Here is a 13,964-nt window from a genome sequence, read left to right as displayed (position 1 = left end):
AAAATACTTTTTTTAATGCTTTAGGAATAAGCTATTCCCTGTGTGTTCATGCATAGACAGTAAGGTTTTGGCCTTTTTGAAGTGCTCAAACATAGAAAAGAGGGTGGGAGTGTGAAATGTGAAGATAAAGAATAAAGATGGGTCCTTTTCTAACATTATCTTGCCCTGAACCTAGGTAGTTGGATGTATTATTCCAGGATGCAACAAAATTTTAAAGCGCACTCTGTCTCTCTCATGCATTTTTATTTTATTTGTGGGAAACAATCAAGTATCAAATCCCTGTATGCTTTTTCACTTTCCCCTCTGGATCTCCATGGGTGTGCAATATGTACACACAGTGGAATAAAGGGGTGACTGTAAAAGCTGAAAGGATGGAAATGTAAGGGTATCCTTTCCAAGAAGAGTAAATGAGCAATCCAGCAAGGTTTTCTTCAGACAAAAGGCTAAAGGAGACATATCAATCACTTTTGTGCCTGGATTGGATTTTGAATCATAGCAAAAGGATATGATTTTTCCCATTAAAGTCACAACTTCAATCATAACCAGTCAATCTCAAGTTGTTTTCTATGGTGGGTAAGGAAATTTGGTATGTGGAATTTGTTAAATTATCAATGTCAGCTATGCCTAGTCTATACTCTCCAAGGAAATAAAACTATTAATCATCATAATAAGAAATGTGGATGCTACAAAAATGGTTGGTTTTGGGACTAAATCAACTTAAAACACTTGGGAAATTACAACCTTTTTGTACACATTATGCAATAAGCCTTTGAGCTTTACCATGAGATGATCACGGACAGCTGGTGTAACTACAAAATCTGTCCTTTTGATTGTTTCAAATAATGGGTTCACAAGCTCTGTAAGAAGAACTGGGTCCTTCTTCCTTTACTATTGGAGACAAGAAAACATGAATTTCGACTTCACATGGAGCTGAACAATGTGTCCATAATCAGGAGTGTTCAACCATTCAGGAACACATGCAGGGCCATGTAGTGATCAGGAACATGTAGCTTTGGAATATAATTTCTCATCCAAAGTGGATGTGCATAGAAAGATCAGATCAACTGACACCTTTCCTGTTGGAGTTTAAATTTATCCTCCCTCAACAATCTAAAAAAAAAAAAAAAAGGGAAATAGATCTTTAAAATGGGAATTTTTATGAAATGGTTTGAAAATTGAAATAAATTTCTATAACACATGATTAGAAATTTATGTAGCACTGAATTTTCTTCCACCTACCTTGCTCTTTTTCTCATCAGTGTAATAGTGTCTGCAGTCAATCTCGCCTGTGCCAGTAGCAATCAGTTATGGCATTGTCATGGGCCACCCATTGAAGTGGAGTTATATGGAAGGCACCATAAATAAATACATTTTATTTATTTATTTATGCAAAGTTTGGCATCATATTCCTTTTGAAAATGACAATCTCCTAATATTTGCTCTCCTTTTCCATGTTCTATATATATTATCATGTTTATTTGTAACTTAAGATTGTTTGACTTCTGAGCCATTTGCATTCAGAATTCATATATCTGCATGCAAAAAAAGGTAACAAAAATTATACCCCACTACTGTTTTAAACAATGATAAATGCTTAAATTCTAATCCAAAGTCTCAATTTCAATGCAAAAATGATTGAAAGAACCTATCATTACGTATTTCACTGCATTGGATTTAAGCATTTCAAAGCGGAGCACACAAAAAGAAAGGGGTGTACTTCATTCTTCAGATGCTTCGATTTAATTTAGAAAATCTGTAGATTTTTATGATGAGCAAATAAAAAATGTCAAAAACTTTTACGTAAAATTCAACTTAATTCGAAATTAATACTAATTATGGAACTATTGGCCAACAGCGAATAATCCTTGCCGGCAGAGTCCTCTCCGAAGTTAGAAATTTTGAAATTTCTGAGTCGTAGCAAAGATTGCTTTAGCCACGCAACTACAGGTTCGTCCGTGTGGACCTGGAGTTAGGCAAATTATGGAATTGACCATGGACGGAGGACCCCACATAACAATAGATAGCGCTGTTAGATCTACTGTAATGCTGATTGTACTGGAGCTTTTCCCCTCCATCTACGGTTCGTATGCATCGGAAAATGGGACCCACTCATCTTTGGATCGGTTCAGAGTGGGGCCCATATCGTTTCAAATTCTGCATATAAAGAAGTGCAGAAAGGGTGTTGGTGCTTTGCGAGTGCACGAGTGAGTGTGACCAGTTACTTCTACCTTCTCTCTCGTCTATGAACGCTTGCCAATGAACTAAGTTTAGAATCCCTTTCTTTTCATCTCTCTTCTGCCTTCTTAACTTCGGAAACCCACATAGTTTCCTTCACTTTCCTGCACTTTCTTTCAACCCAAACATGCATCATCTCCTCTTCTATCTCTCATCTCTCTTCCTCTTTGTCTCACCAATTTTCTCCTCGCCTGCAGAACTCCAACTCCTCATGCAAATCAAGGCCTCCCTCGATCCACTTAACCGGTTCTTGACCTCCTGGGAACCCAACACTGACCCATGTGGTGGGTCTTTTGAGGGCGTAGCTTGCAATGAGCAAGGCCGTGTGGCTAATATTTCTCTTCAGGGCAAGGGTCTCTCCGGCCAGATACCTCCGGCTGTAGGTGGGCTCAAGAGCTTAACTGGTTTGTATCTGCATTTCAATGCTCTTATTGGAGAAATACCGAAAGAGATAGCTGAGCTGACTGAGCTAAGTGATTTGTATCTCAATGTGAATAATTTGTCTGGGGAGATTCCATTTCAGATTGGCAACATGTCTAATCTTCAAGGTTAGTTGTTAAGTTTTCGTAGTAAAATTGCATTATGCGTTCTTCGCTTGTTTACTTTTCTTGAAAATTTGCTATTTTGATGTTAAGTTTTCTAAGTTTCTGCCAGCTGCTGCATTTGGGTTTAATAAGTCATGTGAAGGGCGGAAACTTTTTCATTGAAAAGCTTCAATCTTGTCTGTTACTTGACTTTTTTTTTATTATTTTTTTTATCTGGGTTCTCTCATTTAACTTGGGTTTAATCCTTTTTTTTTTTTTTTTATCTTTTTCTTTGTTAGCATAATTATAGCAATTAGCATAATTATATAATTATGCTAACATTCTTCAACATTTTGATGTCTGATTTTTCTAGTTTATTTATGGACTGGGTAGTGGGTATCTCAAACACTGAACTGCTTCTCATGAAAAGCCAAAAGCTTGAGTATATTTATTTTGCACTTCTCTAAAAATAACGAAATTGTGGCCAAACAGAATGGAATAAAGCTTTCGCATTAATTGCAGATTCTTGGTGGTTTATTATTTACGCTCAACAACATTATCAAATTCACCTTCATCAATGGCTGAAGAAGAAAAGAAAAGTTCTTCCATGTCTACCTGAATGATTAGTTGAATAGATGCCTAATTATTACTTGGACAGTCGTCCATGGACTCCCTTTTGTTTTACTATATTTTAATTTTAGACTTCATTGTTGTTGCTTAACGTTGAGTCAATCTTTTGAGCTAAGCGTTATGGGATCTGTGTTCTTGCACTACCAAAAAGGAATGATCTATTGAGAGCTTCATTTAAAAAGAAATATATATTTATAGATGTGTGTGTTCATAGTTTAGCAGACCTGCTGTACAACATTGTCATTTTGAAGACTATAACTGTAGACAAATGGAAAATTTTTTGAAACGAGCCTCAATCTGGATCTCTTTGTTTTCAGTTTTGCAGCTGTGTTACAATAAGTTGACTGGGAGTTTACCAACACAACTGGGTTCTCTGAAGAAGCTTAACGTCCTTGCTCTACAATATAATCAGTTAACTGGTGCAATACCTGCAAGCTTGGGTGATTTAGGATTGTTAACAAGGCTGGATTTGAGCTTTAATGGTCTTTTTGGTTCAATTCCAGTAAAATTAGCTAATGCTCCTATGCTACAAGTTCTAGACATTCGAAACAACAGCCTCTCTGGGGATGTGCCTCCAGGTAATTTGATTTCTCAAACTGTAATATATCCTTCCATCTGCTTACCAACACCATTAGGTCTGTGTTGATATAATAAGAAAATTGACATGGAATTAACTTTTGGCTTTACTTTTTTTTTTTTTTTTCCTTCTTGATGAAAATTAAAGCTTTGAAGAGACTGAATAGTGGATTCCAGTATGACAACAACCCTAAGTTATGTGGAGTCGAGTTTCCTAACTTGGAAACATGTGATCATCTAAACCCAGATAGACCTGAGCCTTCCAAACCTAGTGGTGCATTGCAAAAGGATATCCCAGAATCTGCAAACTTACCTTCTAATTGCAGCCAAATTCACTGTTCAAATTCATCCAAAAGTCCACAGTATGGTGTGATATTTAGTGTAATTGGAGTTTTTATTGTATTAACTGTCACTGGACTTTTCACATTCACATGGTACCGTCGCCAGAAACAGAAAATTGGAAGTGCATTTGATACTTCAGATGGTCGGCTTAGTACTGACCAGGTCAAGGAAGTTTGTAGGAAGAATGCCTCTCCACTCATCAGCCTAGAGTATTCCAATGGGTGGGATCCCTTGGCCGTGGGCCAGAGCAAAAGTGGACTCTCTCAGGAATTTCTTGAGAGCTTCATGTTCAATTTAGAAGAGGTAGAACGAGCAACTCAGTGCTTCTCAGAGGTGAATTTGTTGGGGAAGAGTAATTTCTCAGCCACCTACAAGGGAATCCTAAGAGATGGGTCAATTGTTGCTGTAAAGTGCATCACCAAAATGAGTTGTAAATCTGATGAAGCTGATTTTTTGAAGGGTTTGAAGAATTTGACCTCATTGAAACATGAAAATCTGGTGAGATTGAGAGGCTTTTGCTGCTCAAAAGGAAGGGGGGAGTGTTTTCTCATTTACGATTTTGTCCCAAATGGAAACCTGTTGCAGTATCTTGACATAAATGAGGGCAATGGGAGGTTTCTTGAATGGTCCGCCAGAATATCTATCATAAAAGGCATTGCCAAAGGTCAGTATTTGTGCTAAATTTTTAGAATTTGTTTACCTGTCATGCGTTTTTTATTTGTTGGACGTGAACATTTTAGGTGCACTTGGAAACAACTAAGAAATAGGATTAAAGTCAAATAGCCAGTGGATGTGGAACTAATCTTAAGGATCTACTTTGATGGTGATCACTTGCATAGTTTCCACACCTAATTGAAGAAAAGAAAATAACTTTTTTATAGATTTTATACAAGCTGCTAACCTATTACTTTTAGCACCTTCTTCATCAAATTGATAATCTTTCTAGTTGTTTTATGTTCTAACCAGGTATTGGGTATTTACATGGTCATAAAGGAAATAAATCTGCTCTATTCCACCAGAACATATCAGCTGAGAAAGTGCTCATTGACAGACGATATAATCCGTTGCTCTCAGATTCAGGCTTGCACAAACTGCTGGCAGATGACATTGTCTTCTCCATGCTTAAAGCTAGTGCTGCCATGGGATACCTGGCCCCTGAGTACACAACTACTGGCCGTTTTACTGAAAAGAGTGATGTCTATGCATTTGGCATGATTGTACTTCAACTCCTCAGTGGAAAACGTATAGTCACCACAATGACTCGCCAAGCAGTGGAATCATTCAGGGTCGAAGACTTTATTGATGCAAATCTTGAAAGAAAGTTCTCAGAATCAGAGGCAGCCAAACTCGGGAGATTGGTGCTTCTTTGCACTCATGAATCTCCAAATCAAAGGCCTACAATGGAATCTGTGTTGGAGGAACTACATGAAATTATTGTCTCTCCTTAACTCATATTCAGAATTACGGACATTTTGCCTCAGTTTTCAACGTGCAAGAGGCTAGACTTGGATCCCTCACTTCCGCACTAACCAGCTGATGTTGAAAGCTCAATTGCTAATTGTTGCCCAACTTCGTTGTCTTTTCTTGAGGACTGAATCTGTTGTAGACGTTGGGGTTGTTCGGCTTCGTTGTAATTTGTTGGGAGTTGCAATGAACTTTTAGTCATTAGGTCGGGGGGCAGGTCTAAGTCTGTCAAGTGATATATCTTTAGCTAATGAACTGAATTTAGGGATGTAGTTATGTTCAAATTACTTACCATTGCCTCCCACTATTAATTTTCTAATAATATTGCAATATACCCATAACGTTTACAATATGTAAGCAGAACCCAACATGATGAGATGCTCTGGAAATTGTTATGGAACCAGAAATGGAAAAACTGATGTTTGCAGAGTGCGAAGAGAAGAGAACATTAAAGAGTGCGAAGAGAAGAGAACATTAACTTTCCAATTGAATTCACGTGTATCTGTACTATAGAATTTAGACCTGACGCTCTAATTTGGCCTATGCTGGATGCGTCTATCTAAAACAACAAAAAGATTGTTTTGCTTTGTCCACTGGCCTGTGAATTTTTTTTGTCTTCTTCGTCTGTCTTTCATTATTTGTCTTCCTAGGTTAAAGTAAAGAGCAAGACATCACAGCTAAGAGAGATTTGCCTCGTTATTGATCAGTGTCCCTTGATTCAGATCATGTTATAGACCATGGCAAGGTATTTTTGGTGCTCTCCTAGTCCTGCTCACAACTTGATCTCCTGGAGATTTAATCGGTTTGCTTGGTAAACCTTGGCGACAGTTTTTCCCTCTGTGCTTCATCCGTCTACTTCATATTTTCTAGGTCATTTGCCTCCATTCCGGCTGTAGAAAACTAGAAATGCAGCGCTGCGTTTGCTGGGAGTTGGTTCCTCCTCTCATGTGGGTCGGATCTTGAGCTGGAAAGGGTTTTATTTTGGTTGGGTCTCCAACCATTGGCTATAATGGGTTGAGTTGCTTTTGGGGCCCTATTTTAGCCTAATTTTTAATTTATGGGCTTTCTCTATATTCTAGCTTTGGAACTTTTCTTGCAACGTGATCTGCCCCTCTATTATATTTGGCATCTGACCTTTTTATTCTGCAATGAAATCTATCATCTCTGACAAAAAAGTAAAAAAAAAAAAAACCAAGGCTCAAAGATAAATGAGAGAACTCAGAAGAGAGTTGCGTTCTAATCTTTTTCTAGAACGACGTCGTTTAGATGTGTTAAAAAAATAATTTAAAAAATAAAATTCTTATTACTAAAATGTATTAAATTTAATTTAAATTATTTTCTTATAATCTATTATTTATATATGTAAAATTTTAATAATTTAAATAACAATACTATATAAATAAAGCGGCTAGGGCCTGATTCTTGGTAGCCCTAGCTCGCGAGCTGATCCTAACTCTGAAAATTTTATGGACTTAATGGCATACAGTCCCGCCCCCAAAAAGCTAAATTTAGGGCATACTATTATCTTTAAATTTCAACACTTTATATATATATATATATATATATATATATATATATATATATATATATATATATATATATATATATATGTCACCTCATCTCACGTCTTGGTTTGGTTTTTTTATTTTTTATTTTTATTTTTATTTTTATTTTTTTTATGGTCAGTCCTGGTTTTGGTATCCTTGATCAGCTATTATCTTGATTTTGGATTTATTTATATTACAGCCGACTTCATTTTCAAACATAAAAATTTGTGAAATTTATTTATAAATATAAAATTTTATTATTTGATTTAAATGAAAATTTATTTGAAATTCTTAATAATCAATTATATGAAATTTATTATACTCAACTCAACTCAATTCAATTAAGTCTTTATCTCAAAAATTTAGGGTCGGCTATATGAATTCGCTTTTTCCACTCTAAATGATTTTGGGTTAAATTCTCAGAAATGTGTAATGTTTGTAGGTTATGTTGTACTACTCCCCTCTAAGTCAATTTAGATCTACCCCTTTTTTTCTTTCTATCCTCTAACCTAATGTGCTCTACTTGTCTAACTGGAGCCTCCATATATCTACGTTTCACATTACCAAACCACCTCAATCTCCATTCTTTCAACTTATTTTCAATTGGCACCACTCTTACCTTTTCTCTAATACTCTCATTACGGACTTTATCTAGTCTAGTATGGCCACTCATTCACCTTAACATTCTCATATCTGCAACTCTTATCTTAGACGCATACGACTCTTTCAGTGCCCAACACTCACTACCATATAACATAGTCGGTCGTATGGTTGTACGGTAAAATTTTCCTTTCAACTTATTGGGAATCTTGCGATCACATAAAACTCCCGTAGCAGGTCTCCACTCCAACCATTCGGCTTTAATCCTAGTACTAACATCCTCCTCACATCCCCCATTTACTTGAAGGACTGAACCGAGATATTTAAAGTGATTACTTTGGGACAGTATCACTCCATCTAAACTAAAACCTTTCCTATCAACAGTTTGGCCTTCATTGAACTTGCAATGCATATATTCTGTCTTCATTTTACTTAACTTAAAGCCCTTTGACTCTAGAGTACTTTTCCAAAGCTCTAGCTTTTTGTTGACTGCTTCTCGCGTCTCATCTATCAGAACAATATCATCCGCAAACATCATGCACCAAGGAATACTCTCTTGTATGTGTTTCGTCAATTCATCTAAAAATAATGTAAAAAGGTAAGGGCTTATAGCTGATCCTTGATGTAATCCAATTGAGATCGGAAAATCTCTTGTGTCCCCTCCCACTGTGTGCACAATAGTACTTGCTCCTTCATACATATCTTTCAATACTTATATGTACCTAATAGATACCATCTTTTGTTCTAACACACCTCATAAGACATCTCTTGGAACACTATCATAAGCCTTCTCCAAATCAATAAAAATCATGTGTAGATCTTTCTTCACATCTCTATATTTATCCATCAAGCTTCTAATGAGAAAGATCGCTTTCATAGTTGAACGACGGGGCATAAAGTCAAATTGATTGAGAGAGATAGAAGTATCATGACATAGTCGATGCTCCACAACTCTCTCCTACAACTTCATAGTATGGCTCATGAGTTTAATTCCCCTATAGTTTGAACAACTCTGTATGTCATCCTTATTTTTTAAAATAGGTACTAAAATACTCTTCTTCTATTCATCAGACATTTTCTTTGAGTTTAGAATCTTATTAAATAATTTAATTAATCATGCCACTCCCATATCTCCCAAACACTTCCACACTTCAATTGGTATTCCATCGGGTCCACAGGCTTTACCCACTTTCATTCTCTTAAGTGCTTCCTTTACTTCTAAAGATCTAATCCTTCTATCATAATTCACATTCTTTTCTATTGTTCTATAGTCTATATTCATGTTATTACTATTTTGATTATTATTAAAGAGATTATTAAAATAATTTCTCCATCTTTTTTTAATGTCCTCATCTTTCACCAACACTTTTCTTTCTTTATCCTTAATGCACCTAACTTAATTGAGAACTTGACATTTCCTTTCTCTCCTTCTTGCTAATCTATAAATATCTTTCTCCCCTTCTTTAGTTCCAAGTTTCTCATATAACTTTTCAAAGGCTTGTGCTCTTGCTTGACTAACTGTCTTTTTTGCCTCTTTCTTTGCTATCTTATACTGTTCATATGCCTTATTATTATCACATTTAGGTAATTTCTTATACCATTCCCTTTCTCTTCACTGCCTTTTGTACTTCCTCATTCCACCACCATCTCTCTTTTGAGGGTGGTCTATGTCCTTTAGACTCCCCAAGTATTTTTCTAGCTACTTCTCTAATCTTTGATGCCATCTATATCCACATATCATTGGCCTCCATATCCAGCTTCCATGCTTGGGACTTGAGAAGCTCATTTTTGAACTTCACTTGCTTTACTTCTTTTAACTCCCACCACTTTATTCAAGCTACACTATTTCTTCTGACTTTACTTGAATTGTTCCTAAACTTGACATCCAAGACCACTAATCGATGTTGACTTGTTAAAGCCTCTCCTGGAATGACCTCGCAATCCTTGTATAGAGCTCTATTTGTCTTCCTGGTTAAGAGGAAGTCGATTTGGCTTCTATGTTGCCCACTTTTGAAAGTCACTAAAGGTGATTCTCCTTTTATAAAGTAGGTATTTGCTAGTATTAGGTCGTATGTCATAGCAAAATCCAAGATGCTTTTTTCCTCCTCATTTCGACTGCCAAAACTAAAATTTCCATGAACATTCTCATAACCTTGCCTATCACTTCCTACATGTCCATTCAAATCTCCACCAATGAAAATATTCTCTTCATTCTATATGCTTTGCATTAAATCATCCATATCTTCCCAAAACTTTTATTTACTCTCACTATCAAGTCCTATTTGCGGGGCATAAGCACTAACTATATTTATTGTTTCTCCTTCTAGTACTAGCTTTGTCGCAAGGTGTTTTGCGGTCGTCTGGACGAATACTCACAGAAGTGGAAAAGTGAGGAGTCGCCACTTTAATTTTGAGAAAAATTAAAGAAAACCATTTGTGAAAGCAAGTTAAAATGAAACCACTTTAAAAACAGAGATTCTAGGTTCGGGGTCCATGAACGGGTGGGGAAGGTGTTAGGCACCCCACCTCGTCCCTCAACGAGGGTAAGTAGATTTAACTTCACGTTCTTCATAGTTAGGAGGGCTTGAAGGGGAATGTTAATCCTTTTGACCGAAAGGAATGTTTGATTTTTCACCAATCCGGATCACCCAGATACATAAGTAAATGAGACAACCTTAGTGAATTGCTGTTGCGTATTAATTTTATTTCAGGGGGATCATCTTACGTATTTGTTAAAATTTGACTTGGAAGTCGGATAAGAACTCTCCTCCGATCTCCTATAAATATTTGTTAAAAATTTTGGGTTGAGAATCGGATAAGAACTCTCCTCTGACCTCTTTTAAATATGTGTTAAAATTTTTAAGTGAGAATCGAATAAGAACTCTCCTCCGATCTCTTTAAAATTTTGGCTTGAGGATCGGATAAGAACTCTCCTCCGACCTCCTTATAAATATTAAAATTTTAAGTTTGAGGATCGGATAAGAACTCTCTTCCGATCTCTATTAAATATTAAAATTTTAAGTTTGAGGATCGGATAAGAACTCTCTTTCGATCTCTATTAAATATTAAAGTTTTAAGTTTGATGATCGGATAAGAACCCTCTTCCGACCTCTATTAAATATTTATTAAAATTTTGGGCGAGGATCGGATAAGAACTCTCCTCCGACCTCTATTAAATATTTAAATGGGGACCGGATAAGGACTTTTCCGATCTCTCAAGGTTTAATTACAGCTACGTATCATAAGAACCTGAAACTAAGAGTTTCGGCATTCAAAGATGCTAAGGGTCGGAATGAGGCTTCTTCTAACTGGTTGGTACCTTGTGACCAGACAAAGGATGCCAGACTAAATTTTACCGATCTCCTATGTAATTACCTTACCAATACCTTTTTGTACATAATCCGTCCTGTTTATTTACTTGAAATTTAGTTTCATTCTGCTGGATCACCTTCTCGGTTAGCCTAGTGATACAACTCTATTATTTTCTTGACGTATTACTCAGGCTTTCTATTTCAAAGAAGCACTTAAGACACGACTACCTACATTTTACCGAACTACTTATACGCTACTTGAGATGAGGACTTTCGCATTTAGAAGTAGCAAAGCTTAACAAAAGAATGGACCAATTGACAAAGAAAGTAAACTTTGGGAATTTAAATGCATGAAATTAAAATCAACTTAGATCAAGGAACCAGAGGTTGATAACAGGAAATTTAAATGCATGAAATTAAAATCAACTTAGATCAAGGAACCAAAGGTTGATAACAGGAAATTTAAATGCATGAAATTAAAATCAACTTATATCAAGGAACCAGATGTTGATAACAGGAAATTTAAATGCAGGAAAATTAAAATCAACTTAGATCAAGGAACCAGAGGTTGATAACAGGAAATTTAAATGCTGGAAAATTAAAATCAACTTAGATCAAGGAACCAGAGGTTGATAACAGGAAATTTAAATGCTGGAAAATTAAAATCAACTTAGATCAAGGAACCAGAGGTTGATAACAGGAAATTTAAATGCTGAAAAATTAAAATCAACTTAGATCAAGGAACCAGAGGTTGATAACAGGAAATTTAAATGCTGGAACATTAAAATCAACTTAGATCAAGGAACCAGAGGTTGATAACAGAAAATTTAAATTGCGGGAAATTAAAATCAACTTACAAAGCAAGTCTAATCCCGACACGAGGAATTCTTCCCTGATGAAGTGTACTTAACAGGAACCCAAAGGCCAATGATTAATGGAGGATGAGTTGCAAGACTTGACCTATGACCCCATTTCTTCAAATGCCCCACTTCAGTTTTTCTGACTTTCTCCCGAAAAGTGCCCTTGCGGATTTTCACTTCCCTTTCGTCTATTTGACTAGAAGCGCCCTTCTGGTTTTTTACCTCTAGTTTTTTTTTTTTTTTTTTTTTTTTTTTAGGCTCGCTCTTTCAGGATGCCCTTTCGGGTTTTCATTCCTCACTCATTTCTGAGCGCTTCTTGAGTTTTCACCTTCTTTCACACATAATGCTAGGGGCGCCTTTTCGGATTTTCACCCCTACCCCCCTTTTTCCAAGTCAGTCCCTGCAAATCTCATAGTAAAGTACGTGAGGTTATCAATTGTCAAATTCTAATCTTATGGCAAAAATTTTAACTGATTAATAGCGCATTGAATAACGAGATTGCAGAAGGATAATGTTAAAGAATGAGTATAAGGGAAAGATAAAAGCATAGGGAATGAAGTATGATTTTAATACGGCTTTAATAAAAACAAAAATAAAGTTTCAAAGGAAAAGGGTACAAGGATAGATCTCACATATTCCTTGTAATTAGCTTTGAAGCCCCTTAACTGCCATTATTTCTAGTACTCTGAAGTCTCATGCCATGACGGTTTATTTCCCTTCTTGGTTTCGTACTCCTTTCCTTATTTCTTCCTTTTGGTTCTTGGGATGCCCTTTCGGGTTTTCACCCCTAGATTTTTTGTTGTTTTTTTTTGGTTTTTTTTTGCTCGCTTTTGGGACGCCTTCGGTTTTCATCCGTCACTCATTTTACAGAAAGCGCCCTTTGCTGGTTTTCACCTTCTTTCACCTATTTTGCTAGGAGCGCCCTTTCGGGTTTTCACCCCTACCCCTTTTTTTTTTTTTAGGCATAGTATCTCTTGACTGTGTCAGCATTCACAGGTCTTGGAAGTTCTTTACCGTCCATGTGGGTCAGGATCAAGGCTCCTCCGAAAAATGCCTTTTTAACCACATAGAGTCCCTCGTAGGTTGGTGACCATTTGCCCCGGGGATCGTTTTGATTTGGTAACACTTTCTTCAGAACTAAGTCCCAAGGTTGGAATTCGCGTGGCGACGCTTTGTCAAATCCACGCCATTCTTCTCGTATAGCGCCCATGACATGCTGCTGCTAGCCTTTTCTCGTCCAGCAAGTTTAATTGATCCAACCTCGACTGGATCCATTCTGACTCATCAATCCCTGATTCCTTCAGAATCCTTAAGGAAGGAATTTCAACTTCAATAGGTAGCACTGCTTCCATCCCGTAAACCAGTGAGTAAGGAGTTGCACCAGTTGAGGTCCTTACAGAAGTCCGGTATGCGTGAAGAGCGTAGGGAAGCATATCATGCCAATCCCTATATGTGACCGTCATTTTCCGGATTATCCTCTTGAGGTTTTTGTTTGCAGCTTCCACCGCTCCATTCATCTGGGGGCGGTACGGGGAGGAATTGAGATGTCGGATCTTGTATTGATCACACAATTTCTGGATCTTCGGACCATTCAAATTTTTGACATTATCAGTGACGATTTCATTGGGGAGGCCGTGCCGGCAGATGATGTTAGTTCTGAGGAATTTGAGAAATGTGTTCTGCGTAATGTGTGCGTAGGATGTTGCTTCGACCCATTTGGAGAAATAGTCGATGGCTACTAGGATAAATCTATGCCCATTGGATGCCTTGGGGTTGATGGGACCAATCACATCGATGCCCCACATTGCGAAAGGCCATGGTGAGATGAGGTTGAACAATTTATGAGGCGGAACATTTATCGGATCTGCGTAGATC

The 13,964-nt window shown here is 36.9% G+C and overlaps 2 protein-coding genes across 4 annotated transcripts in view; both read left to right on the top strand.

Moving 5' to 3' along the window:
• The window catches only part of LOC110663008 (arginase 1, mitochondrial), an 81,617-nt gene that overhangs the window by 42,852 nt on the left and 24,801 nt on the right, over positions 1-13,964 (top strand). The gene's annotated exons all lie outside the window — the stretch shown is intronic.
• On the top strand, positions 2,229-6,058 carry LOC131177709 (probable leucine-rich repeat receptor-like protein kinase At5g63930). 3 transcript variants are annotated; one of them, XM_058142817.1, is made up of 4 exons: positions 2,229-2,783; positions 3,707-3,967; positions 4,114-4,971; positions 5,254-5,665. In XM_058142817.1, the coding sequence occupies exons 1-4, from the start codon at positions 2,363-2,365 to the stop codon at positions 5,520-5,522; spliced, it is 1,809 nt and encodes a 602-aa protein (XP_057998800.1). In that variant the 5' UTR covers positions 2,229-2,362; the 3' UTR covers positions 5,523-5,665. The 3 variants fall into 3 exon arrangements, with proteins under 3 accessions (XP_057998800.1, XP_057998798.1, XP_057998807.1); XM_058142815.1 differs by having other exon boundaries at positions 2,230-2,783; positions 5,274-6,058; XM_058142824.1 differs by having other exon boundaries at positions 2,647-2,783; positions 3,282-3,967; positions 5,274-6,058.

This window comes from Hevea brasiliensis, chromosome 2 (genome assembly GCF_030052815.1).
Source record: "Hevea brasiliensis isolate MT/VB/25A 57/8 chromosome 2, ASM3005281v1, whole genome shotgun sequence".
Lineage (NCBI taxonomy): Eukaryota > Viridiplantae > Streptophyta > Magnoliopsida > Malpighiales > Euphorbiaceae > Hevea > Hevea brasiliensis.
Note: the sequence above shows the minus strand (reverse complement) of the source record. Positions and strands in the feature narration are given on the sequence as shown.